This window comes from Carassius auratus, chromosome 5 (genome assembly GCF_003368295.1).
Source record: "Carassius auratus strain Wakin chromosome 5, ASM336829v1, whole genome shotgun sequence".
NCBI lineage: Eukaryota > Metazoa > Chordata > Actinopteri > Cypriniformes > Cyprinidae > Carassius > Carassius auratus.
Genome location: NC_039247.1, coordinates 16,116,643 through 16,132,805, shown reverse-complemented (window position 1 = coordinate 16,132,805; position 16,163 = coordinate 16,116,643). Strand labels below are relative to the sequence as shown.

The following is a 16,163-nucleotide window of genomic DNA, read 5'->3' as shown; positions in this document are numbered from 1 at the left end:
ACAGAGAGGAAAAACAACTTTGAATCCTGAAAATACTCCATTTCTGAGCTGAAACGGAGAGCAGGTCTGTAGCCACCAGACATTCAGGAGGAAACATGGCCTGCAATATTCAGATTAGTGTCATTAATATTTCGTACTTCTTGGAATTATAAGGTTCTAGCTGACATTTTTGTCAAAATTGAGTTATTCACATATGTCAGCTTATGTTTATGATTTTTTTTTTAAATGTTGAAACATTATAGGACTTTTTATTTAAAAAAAAAAAAAAACAAGTTTGGTTCTATTTTCACAGTTGAATGGAATTGCTTAAACTTTGAAGTTCAATATCTCAAAACTACTCGGAATGCAGACAGAACATTACAATTCCAAGGGGATGATTTAGTAAAAGAAGGGAGGGTCTGTGATGCCCCTTACAGTGTATAAGAAACTTTTTAACTTTTTGTAACACCCATCGGGCATTTCCTTAACTAAATAATGTGGTTATTTTTGTTTGTGCTCTCCAGAAGTGTTGCTGCCTCGTTCATTCTCCAGCCTGATCTCACCAATGAGAATTAGAGCCCTCACTGTTTAACACCAGAATACATATTCATATAGAAAAAAAGGTAAATTAAGCAAAAATAGAGTACTGAGGCATTCTGCTGGTATTTTGTCAATGTGTCTAAAAACTAAAGCACATCCTATAAATACAAACACTGTAGTTTCAAGTTTGCATCCAGTACAACACTGGCACGGAATAGATAATTACAAATGATCTGATTTCTGCAGATTTGCACATCAATTACGAAAATATCAGTAACAATAATAGTTTATGATTTTTCTCTCCCATTGCCACATACCCAATGAGGTGTAACAATAAATACACTACTCACAGGATGTATATTACAAAGGTTCTGAGAGCACATTAGACTGCCAGTGACTCCCTGATCCAGAATGTTCTTCAGGGCTTGGCAGGGTTTTTCCCCCTCTGTGAGGTGACTAAGTCATTTGGTCTGAACACATAAGGGAAGTGGAGAGGGCCTTGAGCCAAGCGCGCTGCCAGGTCATAACACTTGGAGCAGTTGTGAGACGGACAGTAATAATACGCTGACCCTATATCTGTCCAGCAGGAGGGCCGTAACAGCTGAGAGCGCTAAATCTGAGCATGTGAGAATGTGACAGACTCTAAACTGTTGTGATATAATGCTCCATTGTTAGCACATCCCGAATAAACAGTTACCATTATCTCCATTCCCCCCAAAGCCACACTGACAAGTGATGACAACAATACTGTTAAGCATGATTAAATGAAAAAAATTTCCTCAGATAGCTGTAGCTCTGTGGATGGTTTTGGTTAATGTTCAGCCTTTTAGGAAATTAGTAAACAAAGACTTTGACCTCTGTGTATAAAAGCTCAGTAGCTGTCAGTCTGATTCTGCAGACTGGAGCATTATCAGAGGTAAGGTATGAACTAAATCACGCATTCTGTAGGTTTGCAAGCTTCAGCAAAATATTGTCTGTTTTCTTTTCGTCTTATGATGTTTAATATACAGTGGGTCTATTTTTTAAAGAAATTAAGACTGAAATAATCAGTTTAATTAAAGGCAAAAGTTAGAAAACCTCTGGAAAAGAGCAGGAAGACTGAAGATCACTGCACTGTTACATGATCATACATGGTTTTGTAATACTATTTTTATGTTGACTGATGTGACATTTTTAAATTTGAATAGTGCTTAAACTAGAATTACACTACAAATAGCTTATTTTGCTATTTGCTTAGACAGCAAATTAAATGAAAATACAGAACAATTAACACAATGCTTTCGTGTGATGTTTTTTTTTTTTTTTTTTTTGTCTTTGATGTGAAGAAAAACGTGAAAACTAAATGAAACCATGACAGCAACAATCACTCTCTCCACGGGCCAGCAGATGCCAGCAGTGGGCTTAGGGACATGGAAAAGTGCCCCAGGACAGGTCAGACAAACTATACTCAAGCTGCTAAAAAGCCCCAAATTGTACTGTACAGTATGCAATGTATCTTCTTTGTGTGTTTATTAGTTTATTTATTAATTGTGGCAGAGCTGTCTTACTGTAGGTGAAGCAGGCTGTACTAGCAGCTTTAGACTGTGACTACAGACACATTGACTGCGCAGCGGCTTACAGCAATGAGCCAGAGGTCGGACAGGCCCTGAGTGAACGACTTGGAGAAGGAAAGGTACCTGCAGATCAAACTATACATGTAATGCATCAAATACATTTTACTATAAATACTTCACACACGTGAAAGTTTTACTATTTACAACTACCATATAGCCTCTGAGGCGAGAAGACATTTTTGTTACCTCCAAGTTGTGGAACACCAAGCACCATCCAGATGATGTGGAGGAGGCCTGCAAAAAGTCTTTGTCCGATCTGAGGCTCAGTTATCTGGACCTGTATCTCATGCACTGGCCAATGGCCTTTGAGTAAGTCTTTGTGTTTCCATATCTAGCTCTTTCACCAACATACTCCTCTTCAAATGTTTTTGTAAGAAGTCTCATGCTTATCAAGGCTGCATAATTAAAGAAAAAAAAACCGTAATATTATGAAATATTTCCATATAAAATAACTGTTTTCTATTTGAATATATTTTAAAATGTAGTTTGTTCCTGTGATGCAGAGCTGAATTGTCAGCATTGCTCCAGTCTTCAGTGTCACACGACCCTTCAGAAATCATTCTGAAATACTGATTTGCTGCTCAAGAAACATTTCTTATTATTATCACTGAAAACAGTTGTGCAGCTTAATATTTTTGTGGAAACCTAGACAAATTTGTATCAGAAATCTTTGATTGGTTCAAAAGGACAGAATTTAAAAAAAAAATACAAATCATTTGTAACTCACTTTTGATTAATTTCATGTCCTTGCTGAATAAAGGTATTAACAAAATTGTGTTTTCAGTGATTAAAAAAAAAATCTTACTGACCCTAAACTTTTGAACAGTAGTGTATTTGAAAAGAATAGGCTCAACTGGATTAAATACATTATTGTGGTGCAAGAGTTTCAATGTAAACAATGTACAGTGTAACCAGTTTCAATGTGTACAGGTGTGTATTAAGTGATGTGACATTCAGCCAAGTATTGTGACCCATACTCAGAATTCGTGCTCTGCATTTAACTTATGGGACCAAATGTGGGCATCATTTTAGCTGAATGAATGATTTGAAAATGCAAAACGGATGTGTTTTAAATACTTCCAGGAGAGGAGATGAGCTGATGCCCAGGCGACCTGATGGCACTGTTCGGTATGATAACACTCACTATAGGGACACATGGGCAGCCATGGAGAAGCTGATTGACCAAGGCCTGGTAAAAGCCATTGGCTTGTCAAACTTCAATGCCAGACAGATTGATGACATTCTCAGCATTGCCAAACACAAGCCAGTGGTCAACCAGGTATGCAAGAGTGATAAATGCAAAGACTGTACGATTGGACTAGTCCTTGGGTTAATCTGGCATTAACAGCTAATGTTATCCCTGCACAACAACTTTACCTATGCGGCCGTTTATCAAACTTAATGTCATTAACTGTTCTGTTGTTTTGTTTATTTGAATGAATAAATGTAAAAACATGAACTATTAAACTAAAAGTTGTTTCTTTCCAAAATATTTTCAGGTAGAGTGCCATCCATACCTGGTTCAGACTCAGCTGGTCTCTCACTGTTGGCGTCGAGGGCTGGCAGTAACAGCCTACAGTCCTCTGGGTTCTCCTGATCGCCCATGGGTTACACCTGGAGAAGCACATCTGCTGGATGATCCAAGGGTGGTTGGTTTGGCCAAGTGCTATAACAAGACCCCTGCTCAGGTCATCATCAGGTGAGGATGTTCAGAAGATTTAGGAATAGGCCCACATTGACGGCCGAGTATGGAGTATGGAGTATGATTTTTGAGTGTATGACCATGTTCATTACACACTTCTGGATTGGTTTTGTGTCATAGATGGCACATACAAAGAGGTGTCATTTGCATCCCCAAAAGCGTAGATTCATCAAGGATCAAACAGAACATTGAGGTAGGTTGGTAAAAGACTTTAAACCAATTTTTTAAAGGTTAAAATACTTTCTCGTTTCATCTTACTGTCCGGAGACAACTGTAAGAGGTTGACATTCATAAAAAGTGTTAAAACTGTGACTCTTTGCCGGCAAAATATTGATCTGTGATTGGCTGGTGATGCTCAACAGTGACTCAACCAATAGCATGAGTGTGGGGCGGCTCTGTTTGTCCAGGAAACTTGTTTAAAAGCAAATCATTATTTTTCTGAATCCATTGGACATGCTTGCGAGAGAATTTCCACACATACGCTTAAAAACATTATTCATCCTCCAAGACTCATCATTTCAGCACATGCACCTGAGCTCCTGCATCTCAAATACAATGCTTTGGCAGGTTATTTAACCTCTGAGCCTTTGTGTAACCACATTATGATTTAAATAAAGCCCGGAGGGGTCTAAGAAAGGTTAAGGTTAATAATCGTTAATGCTTGTTCAGAAAGTCAACAGAAGACATACAGAGACACCTGGAGGACAAGAGCTGTAATGGGGACAGAGGGGGAGAGTTTCCTCCAGAAATTACTTTTTTTTCCCAAATAAATTTAGGTCAATATTTAATGAATATATTTCACTCTATTTTAACTGTTAAATCTGTCAAAATATGTATATGTGTGATTTTAGCGTGTGCTTTGTGATCGGTTAAGAGACATGAGAACCAAAGAATGACATTTGACATCAATCAAAACTGCTGTGCCATGATTTATTTATATATATATATATATATATATATATATATACATACACACACACACACACACACACACACATTCACATGTTTTTTTTTTTACATATTGATTCAATTAGATTTAGGAGTTGTAGTGAAGATTATGTAAATATAATCATTGCTCCCCTTTGCACACAGGTGTTTGATTTTAAATTGACTGAAGAAGATATGAGGGTGATTGAATCCTTCAACAGGAATGAGAGGCTTATCATTCCAACTATAATAGTGAGTATGAGAAGTTACTGTATTTAACGGTTTCGAAATGTCTATTGTGGCTGAAATGTTTTTTGTCACTCCACAGATAGATGGACAAAAGGTCTGGAGAGATGCAAAGCACCCCCATTTTCCTTTCAATGATCCGTATTGATAAAGTGCAAAAGAGGTTCAAACCTTAGAACTGAACAAGGCATGTCTTCAATATACAAGTTACTCATTTAAATAAATAAAAATAAATACAATTTCTGTGTCTTTGTTTTCTTATAATTGTTATGGTGACCCATAATAATAGATTTTTTTTCGGCCAATAAAGTTGAGCCAAAAAAATAAAATAAAAAATAAATAAAACAAAACCTATTGAATTATATTCTCTTTGACCTAGAAGGTTTAATAAAAATAAAAAAAATTACTAATCACTCAGTTTTTAAAGGCACAATCGTTTTAAGCTGTACTTTCACAGATGCCAAACATCTACAAATGAAACACCACAACTCTAGGTTCATTTTGTGAATTTTATTTAACATTTCAAACTTGTACATTATATGCTACATTCATAAAAAAATGAAGTCATTAGCAATTATGTTTTTTGTTGTTTTTTTTAAACCTTTCAACAGCCTAGCATTAAACCCCACCACTAAAGCTGCTCATATATCTTGTGAAAAGTTAATGAAATCACTATCGTGTAAGGTGTTCACCTGAAATTCACCCCCACCCACAGAATGTTAAGATCAAAGTTCTCAGAAATCATCCTTTCACAGACCAGAGCAAAACACAAGCAGCTACATGCTTTTCTCAACAGAGGGGGGTGGACAGAAGAACGAGGCGAATAAAAAACAGGGGGAAAGGACATGAGAGGAGAAGCGGAAAATAGTAAACAAAAAGCACAGTCCTAAAAATGTGGAATTTTTCATTTTTTGTCTTTTGTACATGGCGGCCTGTATGAAGAGTGGCCTGTGAGGGTCAGCCACGTGGTCACATTTATCCATAAAGATCATCATCGTTGTCCTCATTGAAGATGGGGCCTCCGCCGCCACCAGAAGAGCCCTGACTTGGTCCACTTCCTCCTTGGTTACTGGATGGGAATCTTATTTTTCAAAATATAAAAATAAAAGGCATTTAGCATCTTGAATCCAATCTGAATGCATTGGAAACCAAGTTACAGCCTGAAAATCTTATCCTATTAATGTTCTTAAACCCCAGAGCTCACATTATAATCCAAGAGCAAACCAAATAAAAAGCTACCACTAAAGATGATTTAAGTTCTCACCTGAAACTGCCAAAGCCTCTGCTTTGTTGCAGGGTCTGTGCGAACATCTCGTATTTGCGTATGTCGTTATCACTGACAGAGCGGCGGGCAAAGCGCATGGCTTCCTCAAAATGGTCCTTTCTAATCTCAGGCACAGGGTCATCCTCCTCCACCTCCTGAATAGACAAATCCACCAACGTTAGAAAATCCAGACTATCATGCCAGTTTTAAATGCATCACACCATAGTATTTAGGACTGCAATTAAATAGATTTTAATTTGCCCAACTTTGGAAAGAAAGCCCTTAAAAGAATGAAATTTCACCATTGCAGAAGGGTTGGTCTGCCTCTCGCGTTCCCGTCTGATTTCATTCTCAATGGACTCACGGATGGCCAGTTTACAGGCTCTCTGACAGATCTCAGTCAAGTCAGCACCAGAGAAGCCATTGGTCATCTTGGCCAAGTAGTCCAGGTCCACGTCCTACACAAAAAGGAATACATTAATACCCAATAATTAAAAAATATTTGTTAACACTTTACAATAAGGTTCTTTGGTTAACATGATCTAAGAATGAACAATACTTCTACAGTATTATTTTAAAATGTTATTTTCAACATTTACTAATTGATTATTAAAATCAAAAGTTGTTCTTGTAAATGGGGCATCATGATTACCGTATTTTTCGGACTATAAGTCGCACCTAAGTATAAGTCGCATCAGTCCAAAAATACATCATGAGGAAAAAAACAAGTCGCACTGGACTAGAAGTCGCATTTATTTAGAACCAAGAGAAAACATTACCGTCTCCAGCCGCGAGAGGGCGCTCTATGTTTTCAGTGTAGACTACAGGAGCACTGAGCAGCATAGAGCACACTCTCACGGCTGGAGACGGTAATGTTTTCTATTAGTTCATTTCTCTTTGTTAATTTCTCTCGGTTCATGTCAAATTAATTTTGATAAATAAGTCGCACCTGACTATAAGTCGCAGGACCAGCCAAACTATGAAAAAAAAGTGCGACTTATAGTCCGGAAAATACGGTAATTGAATGCGATTATCATGGGAATCTTAATGTTAGTAAAGCCAGTTCTGTGATTAGTAATAAATCTCAATCACCTGCTTTCAGATGGAGCGGCATGTACTGCACAGAGCTGTAGTTCTCAGACAAGCTACGCAAGATCACGTTCATAAAATCACTGACAATATTATGAAGTGAAAAAGAAATCATTCTGCGATTATGAACGCGATTTTGCGTAGCTTGTCAGACAACTACGGCTCTGTTTAGTAAATACCGTTCCATCTGAAATCACATAACTTGTTTTTACTCCAAACCCACTTCATAACATCTGTCAAGTGTTTGAAATAAATCATCCTGTGAGATGATGTGGCTTCTTCTACAGAAGTCACAACACATTTCCTAATATTCTAAGCAGTGATAAAGGCTATGTTGAATAGCATTGCATTATTATATACTTTATTAAAATAAAAGTTATAATAAGAACTGAAACCATATATTGTTTATTCCGCTACAGCTAGAGGCATTTCCTGGGTTTCTTCTGTGAGGCACATTTTAATTTTCAGCACGAGAGCGCCCTCTGGCCTTCTGATCACAGAACCGTGCTTCACTGAAAGATACACGACAATTGCAGCTTCTGCCTAATCGCTATGTATCGCCTTTGTGATTTAATTTTGATTAATCGGGCAGCCCTACTTGTTAACATTAATGCACTGAGTATGAATAAACTATCAATGAAAGACTATTTACATTAAAGAAATACTGTAATAAATGTATTGTTAATTGTTTGTTCTGACTAATGAAACCTTATAAGTGTTACCCACTATTTAAATAAAAACCATTAAAGAAATAATACACACACACACACACACACACAAAACATTCATTTTGACCTTTGAGATTGGAGACTTCCTGAGGTTAGCTTTGAGAATGGACATGCGAGACTTCTCATCAGGCAGTGGGATGTAGATGAGCTGGTCCAGTCGGCCAGGCCTGAGGATGGCAGGGTCAATGATGTCTGGTCTGTTGGTGGCCCCAATGATGAAGACGTTCTTCTTGCTGGACATACCATCCATTTCTGTGAGAATCTGGTTAATGACTCTGTCAGCAGCGCCGCCACCGTCACCAACATTTCCTCCACGAGCCTTAGCAATGGAGTCCAATTCGTCAAAGAAGAGCACACAAGGAGCAGCTTGACGAGCCTGGAGGACGACAATGAGACAGCAGGACAATTTTTAATTGGATCGTTCATTTACATGCCATTTATAGTTGCTGCAAGAATAAAACAAGATCAGTAGACCTATAGCCACTGAAAAGCATACTTTTCTTAATAGACATTGAAAATGTAATAAACAGTACCGAGTCAGAAACTTCCTGGCAGACAACCCAAAATGACATACCTTGTCAAAGATCTCACGGACATTAGCCTCTGATTCTCCAAACCACATGGTAAGCAGTTCTGGGCCCTTGATTGAGATGAAGTTGGCCTGGCACTCATTGGCAATGGCCTTGGCCAACAGAGTTTTACCACAGCCTGGTGGTCCATAGAACAGCACACCCTTGGATGGGGTCATGCCAAACTTAAGGAATTTGTCTGGATGTTCCACTGGGTACTAAAAAGTACAGAAAAAAATTGGTGAAGATGTGTCAGAAGCAGTTTTAAAATGTAGCTGTTGTCAGAAATCCAGAACAAGACTTGTGCGCTTCGTACCTGCACCAGCTCCTGCAGCTCTCTCTTGACATCATCGAGGCCACCAATATCCTCCCAGCTGATGTTGGGCACTTCCACAATCGTCTCTCTCAGGGCAGAGGGGTTGCTCTGGCTAAGAGCCCACTGTTAGGTAGAAGATAGTGACGATCAATGCCTCAAGTTCCTGAATGCAATTTCCATTCAGATGGTTGAGAGTAACAGATAAAGATCCTCACCCTGAAGTCATCCATCGTCACAGCCAGGGAGTTCATAACCTCAGCATCAATGGTCTCATCCTCCAGATCGATGAGGTCCATTTTCTTTCTGATGGCTTGCAGGGCAGCCTCCGAGCAAAGGGCAGCCAGATCAGCACCCACGTGGCCATGGGTCTCATTTGCCACCTAAAGGCAAATGGTGGAACATAATTGAGATATGAAAAAGCATTTTGGAGGGATGCATTTAAAATGACTCAAAAATCAGAGGGAGCACAATTAAACGGGCATGACATTTCTGCTTGTGCCCGAGTAAGGAGACCCAGTTTAAATGAAAGTGAATCATCACTGAATGTGCTGCCATTCTCTGAAACACACCTGCTCCAGATCAACATCATCTGCAAGCTTCATGTTCTTGGTGTGGATCTGAAGTATCTCAAGTCTTCCAGTAGCATCTGGAATACCGATGTCCACCTCTCTGTCAAAGCGCCCTGAAATGAAAAGTCAGAAAGCAGCCCGAACATCAACTTAAAACGTCTTTGCAAAAAAGTCAGGTCTCTTTATAAAGCAACACTGGAGCAAAGAGATCTGACCGAATCGCCTGAGAGCTGGGTCAATGCTGTTGGGTCTGTTAGTGGCTGCCATGACGATGACATGAGCCCTTTGCTTCAGTCCGTCCATCAGCGTGAGCAGCTGAGACACAATGCGCCTCTCCACCTCACCATGAGTCTGATAAAAGAGATGAGAACCATTTAGTGAAATCTCCCCTGATAAGACATACATGCATACATCTCAGACAAAAAATTGCTTAAATGATGGGGAATTCAAGGTTTCTTTTCAATAACATTTAAAATTGAGCAAGCACTTGGAATTATTTAAATATTCAATTAAAATAAAAGTACATTATGGCACAGTTTGGTTAAAAACGTTCTCGTAGTACAAGCTGCTAATAATGTGTAACACTGAAGTTATTCTACTGGATTCTAGTTAAAGTAGAATCTTCAGGATTAAACCAGGTGAGGTGATCACAAGAGCAAGTATGATTCTGAATTAGCCTTTATTACTGGATTTTCATTCATTTTTCTAGTTTTAGTAACTTTGTGCTTTGTATTCTTTGTTAGCAAGACATTTCCTTTTACACTTTTTTTTATTTCAGTTAGTAGCCAAGGTGGCATTTCAAAAACATATTTGATAACAGCTTTATTTTAATTAACAAGTGACTTTAGATTTAGCTTTAGTTAAGACCCTGTGCTCTTGTCAGTGTTTTATTGTTGTCTTTCACACCGTGAGAGCAGGGGCGGAGATAAAGAAATTGTAACTGTTAAGTTCTTAGAATAATGTGCCACACAAAAGGCTACAAATTAAATCATAAGCATAAATAATTAGTTAAAAAGTGATGATTATTTGTGCTTCTGTAATGACAAAGATTTCTGCCTGTGAACTTCATCAGAAATCTTACCTTCTCTCTCTTTGGTGCAATGGCATCCAGTTCATCAATAAAGATGATGGCTGGTGCATTCTTCTCTGCTTCCTCAAAAGCCTTGCGCAAATTGCTCTCAGATTCACCTGCCAGTTTACTCATGATCTCAGGGCCTGGGATCATTAAAAAAATGTCAAGACTTCACAATGTGCTTAAGAGTTAAAAAATATATAAACATACAAGTAGCCATTAAAGAAAACCAATTGAGCCACATTTATATTTTGTGCTGTAATCCACACCATTGATTAGGAAGAAGAACGCTCCAGTTTCATTAGCCACAGCACGAGCGATGAGAGTCTTTCCAGTTCCAGGAGGTCCATACAGCAGAATACCACGGGGAGGCTAAAACAAGAAATTATTTGAACCTCAGACTGCGAACTCATAAACCTAATTTGTGCAAGTCTCAGAGCATAGATAATTACCTTCACTCCAATAGCCTTGAAGAGAGCTGGGTGTCTCAGAGGCAGCTCCACCATTTCTTTGATTTGGGCAAGCTGTTTCCTTACCCCTCCAATGTCATCATAACCCACCTCATTCAGAGACTCTTCCTCATCCTGCAAACAGGTGTTCAGGTACAAATCACATACACTTCATCTACCCTTCCTAAACATGGACCATTTTAAACACAGTGAAAAAATTAGAAACGTGTCAGGCTACAGACCTCCCTCTTGATGGGTTCTCCCTCACAGTGGATCACGGTGTCTGGGGCCACAATACAGTACGGGCTGGGGTCAGTCTCCACCACTTTGAACTCCACAGCGCGCATGCCTCCTCTGACCAGGAAAATATCACCTACGGAAATAAAGCCAAACCAAATTTGTTAATATCAAAGCACTTAAATTTGTTTTATACAGCAACTGCAGTTCATGCGGTCTTTGACAAACCACAAACTTTTACTAGGTCTTTTAAAACACAGCTGTCCAAAATTGACATGCATGACAGATTTCAAATCAAATCTATCAGGTGACAAAGCAGACTTCATGCCAAGCATCGTGAACCTGTTTCCACAGAAGAACTGAAATGTACAAGGAGAGAAAGACAGTACTGCATATAAAATCTAATTATGTGTGTGTGTTTATTTTTTAATAAGTCTCTTACACTCACAAAGGCTGAATGTATCTGATCAATAATACAGTAAAAACAATTTTAAAATACCACCATTTTACATAACTTTGATTTTAATACATTTTCAAATTTATTTATACCTTTGATAAGCTGATCTTTCCCCAGCCATTAATAAAATGGAAGTATTTTATAACAATGTCTACTGTCACTTGATCAATTTAATGCATCCTTTCAGAATACATTTTTCCAAAACAATAAACCATAATAAAATAAATAAAATCACTGACCCTAAACTTTGACAGTACTATAAATACATTAAATGAATATACACACACACATTATGTATACATACATACATACATACACACACACACACACACAATAATTTATAAATAAATTTACCTTTACGGATTGGCCGGTAAGCCTCCAAGAAGTAAGGTTTAAGATAGACCTCAAACAGGTTGCCAGTGATGCCCTCCACTGTGTCATCGATGGGTAGAACATGAATTCGCTTTCCATACTTCACATCCGGACATGGCTGAATACTGAAAACCAGAAAGATCACCAAATAAATGATACATCTAACATTTATATTCAAAGGTACATTTTTAAATACTAAGTATTATAATCAATGTCAATGAAAACTCTTAAACTGCTGACAATACTCCCAGGATTTTTCAGTCTGCACATATGTAATGAGAGCTTAAACAGAAAACAGTCTTACCTGATGACATCACCAAGGCGCACTCTGAGGTTGTTGCGGACCACCCTGTTCATGCGCACCTTTTCATCAGAGCAGGTGTCATCGGACAGCACGATGCAAACGGTCTCCCTCCTCTTCTTGCCCTTCAACAGCACTGTGTCCCCCCTAAAGAGCTGGAGCTCATCCATCTTTGCCTAAAAGAGAAAATATGATGGGCACATACAGTGGGTTCAGAAAATAAAATCACCCCCCTTTAAAATAATCACATTTTGTTGTTTTGCAGCCTGAAATGAAGACCTACATAATTTGTTTTATCCAGCTGCATTGATCCAGTTGCTTTTTTAAGTGCAACTTGTAACTTCCAAATGAAATACAACACCAAAAAAAAAAAAATGAATGATTGAGTTGGAACAATTATCATCTCCTTTTGTCATTATTTTGTTGAAGCACCTTATTCTTTAATTACAGCCTTTAGTCTGTTAGGATTTGTCTCTACTAACTTTACACATCTAAACTGCGATATTTACCCGCTCTTCTTTGCAGAACTGCTCAAGTTCAGTTAAATTTGATGGAGAGCACTTGTGTACTGGTCTTCAAGTAATTCCACAGATTTTCAGTGGAGTTTAAGTCTGGGCTCTGACTAGGCCATACAAGGACATTCTTCTTTCTCTTCTTCAATCACTGTTTGCTCAGTTTTGCTGTGTGCTTTGGGTCATTGTCATTTTGGAAGGTAAAGATTCATCCCACTGACAACTTTCTGGAAAAGAGCAGCAGATTTTCTTCAAGAATTTGATGGTATTTTGTCCTAAATATTGTTCCTTCTATTCTTACAAGTGCTCCAGTCCCTGCTGCATAGAAACAGTCCCAGAACAGGATATCATGCTTTTCTGGAGGAATGCTGTTATTTGGATGGAGAGCTGTATTGGATTTCCGCCAGACATATCATGTGTCATTAAAAACAAAAGTGTTTCCACTGTCGGGCCAAAAGCGGCAATTCTTTTAGATTTAAATATTTAAAGCATGAAAACAAACGTTTTTTTTTTTCTGACATGTTGGGGTTTATATATTTCGCTTGGACCTAATAAGTTGCATTGAGTAAATACAGTTGGATAAAACAATCTTCATTTCAGGCTGCAAAGCAACAAAATGTGATTTTATAGGGGGTGATTATTTTCACTACCCACTGTAAAGACCTCATACAACTGAAACAGGATGATCTATTTTTATACATTCTAAAAAAAAACTGAGCACTGTACCTGAGAGAGAGACACAACACTGTTGTCTTCATTGATGGATTCATCAACAATCAGCCTATTTGGCCTGCTCTTCTGCTTTAGAATGGCAGTGGAAAGATCATCATTTTTGGATCTGTGAACAAAAACAACAATTGATTCAATACATATTTAATACAATACATATTTCATATATTTTGAAGTAATCAAGTGCCCTCCTTGAAGGTTTGCTGATGAGGGCCCTCAGTGGAACATAAGATGTTCAGCAGAATAACAGCCGGTCACCATTCATTTTGATTGCCTACTATTAACAATGTTCAAATTCACAGGTGGTTACCAGACAGATAGTTGCTTTTTTTCCCCAGTATCACTAAAGTCGAAAGCGAAATAAGTTACGTTTCAGATCCATTATTACTTCCAAATAGTGAGAAGAAATAAAAGCATTACATCATATCCGTTCAGCTCAGAGAAGATTTCACAATAGAGTCGATGGCTAAGTGCATTTCTGCTAATATGCACATTTGTCAACCTCAAGTAATTCTAGAGCCTTCCACAAAACACTGGACTGAAAGCCGTGATGATCCGCCTTTAGGTCAGGATGCGCTCGTGAGCAAGGCCTTCGTGCACTTGATCCCGCATGATACAACAATTTAAGCGGTTTATAGGGTTTTCTGAAAAGACGGTGGACAAAACTAAAACAGTTGTTAGACAGACGACAATATGCTGCGGCCAACAGCGCGTATGTAAATAAGCTAACAACCTTATCACAGCTAACGGACATCACACGTTAGGGCTTTAACGTTGTATAAAACTGAACTGTACAATTCACTCCTTCACAAAAGTGTATTTTCGTCGTGTAACGTTACGCGATGTAGCCGTATATTGTACAGGTGGATGGATGGATGGATGGATGATTTATGAAGAAACAGAGGGTGATGTGAGAGCTAGCAGCAGTTAGCCATCTCCAGCGGCCAATGACACAGCAAATGCTGCTGTATGACGTGAAGTTTAAACCGCCGAGATACACGTATTTTATTACTCCTTACTTGTTAAAGTTCTAGATTCTGATATAGTTCGTATCTGACGTTTTAACTTCACATCTTGTAAGTAGTTTTGTGTTTGATGGCTGAAATATCCAGATCACGGGATTCATAATCACCTGCTGCTATATGTTACGTTACACAAAGCCGGTTTGACGCTTTAGCTGGCTTTGCTGCTTATTATTCACGGTTTCACTATTACCGAGGATAAAAGGTGTTAAACGTTACATGTATGAAGCGGTATTCGGGTCGTTTGAGAGTGTTGTGTTTATCCGAGCGGTCGCCGGTGACACCGGTGGGCCGAAAGCCTCCATCAGACGCGGAGATGACTCAGTCCGGTTAGCTTACATGCTAAACACAGCTAATCTGGGACTTAGAGGCGATTTAAAACTCTCGCCAAAGTTTTTACGGTTGATGAGAACGTTAATATGTGTAGAGGACGAAATTATATAAATTTACATGTGCGCTCGGATGAGAAACATATAGCGTATAAACTCGCTCTTTTCATTGATGCCGTTTATGATGCGTTCGTTTTTTAGCTTCATAGCTAACTGTGGAACTCAATAAAAAACAACTATGATCGCACTACATATCACACAACTAAAATTGTACTTACTCTCCACCCGAAGCCATATTGCTTCTCCCGAAAAAAGATATAAATATTTGATAGAAATTAGTAGCCCTCTTGAGTAACCGATTCCAACCTTCACACTAGCTGTTTGCCTCTGCACTAGATTAGCTTGCTAACATCAACTCTGCGGGGAAAAAGTTTCCTCGCCCATGGAACAAAGAGCCAATCAGAGCACACGTTGCGATTTCTTGCGCTGACTGATTGGCCAATCGCGGTCCGAATGTTGTAAAGCACAAGTACCACTGGTCCGGGTGGCAGTCACAGTTAATTGTGATTGGTTAAATTTCTGCTGCGTTGTGAATTGTCTCTTTTGGATTGGCTCGGGACGGTCTGATCAAATTGTTACTCAGCTGAGCCGAAGTGTCAAAATGCCACTAAATCGTCAAATAAATACTGTTGGGGACCGGTCTTAAGACAAGTTTTGAAGGTCTTGGTCTCGTCTCAGTTTTGACCTTATTTGTACTCGGTCTTGTCTAGGTCTTTAAGAAAGAAAGACCAAATTCAGGGATGTCACTAAATTTCCACCACTGAATTATTGTCAACATCATTAATTCGATATTAAATAAATTAAAAACATTAATTAATAAAACTTTCTGCTTTAAATGCAATCAATAACTTATTTCGAATTTTATTAATTTTGATACTGCTGTGTCCGGCCAGAATTTAATGGGGAACTGTCAAAAATGTCACCAAAATTAATACAAATGGCCAAAAAGAAAAAGAAAAAAAAAGATATTATTGCAAAAAAATAAAATAATAATAAATAATAATAATAATACAAAATAATAATAATTACTTGAGATCTTGTTTTTCATATTACGTACAATTAAGTATCAGGAGCTATTTTC

At 38.3% G+C, this 16,163-nt stretch overlaps 2 protein-coding genes across 4 annotated transcripts; one reads left to right on the top strand and one right to left on the bottom strand.

Moving 5' to 3' along the window:
- The first annotated feature begins 1,361 nt into the window (after positions 1-1,361).
- Positions 1,362-5,246, top strand: akr1a1a (aldo-keto reductase family 1, member A1a (aldehyde reductase)). Of its 3 annotated transcripts, none has more exons than XM_026250479.1 (9): positions 1,362-1,435; positions 1,845-1,950; positions 2,072-2,191; positions 2,326-2,441; positions 3,216-3,411; positions 3,632-3,831; positions 3,955-4,027; positions 4,927-5,013; positions 5,090-5,246. In XM_026250479.1, exons 2-9 carry the CDS (start codon positions 1,870-1,872, stop codon positions 5,153-5,155), a joined length of 939 nt encoding a protein of 312 aa, XP_026106264.1. In that variant the 5' UTR covers positions 1,362-1,435; positions 1,845-1,869; the 3' UTR covers positions 5,156-5,246. The 3 variants fall into 3 exon arrangements, with proteins under 3 accessions (XP_026106264.1, XP_026106258.1, XP_026106253.1); XM_026250473.1 differs by having other exon boundaries at positions 1,366-1,435; positions 2,290-2,441; XM_026250468.1 differs by having other exon boundaries at positions 1,419-1,440; positions 2,290-2,441; positions 5,090-5,155.
- Positions 5,247-5,504: 258 nt separating this feature from the next.
- LOC113078142 (transitional endoplasmic reticulum ATPase-like) lies at positions 5,505-15,457 on the bottom strand. Its single transcript, XM_026250462.1, has 17 exons — positions 15,301-15,457; positions 13,669-13,780; positions 12,434-12,606; positions 12,112-12,254; positions 11,306-11,436; positions 11,067-11,198; positions 10,884-10,986; positions 10,624-10,757; positions 9,758-9,893; positions 9,543-9,655; positions 9,189-9,353; positions 8,974-9,096; positions 8,663-8,875; positions 8,156-8,464; positions 6,574-6,729; positions 6,272-6,426; positions 5,505-6,088 (listed from the first exon to the last, which is right to left on the bottom strand). The coding sequence occupies exons 1-17, from the start codon at positions 15,315-15,317 to the stop codon at positions 5,983-5,985; spliced, it is 2,421 nt and encodes an 806-aa protein (XP_026106247.1). The 5' UTR covers positions 15,318-15,457; the 3' UTR covers positions 5,505-5,982.
- Positions 15,458-16,163: the final 706 nt, after the last annotated feature.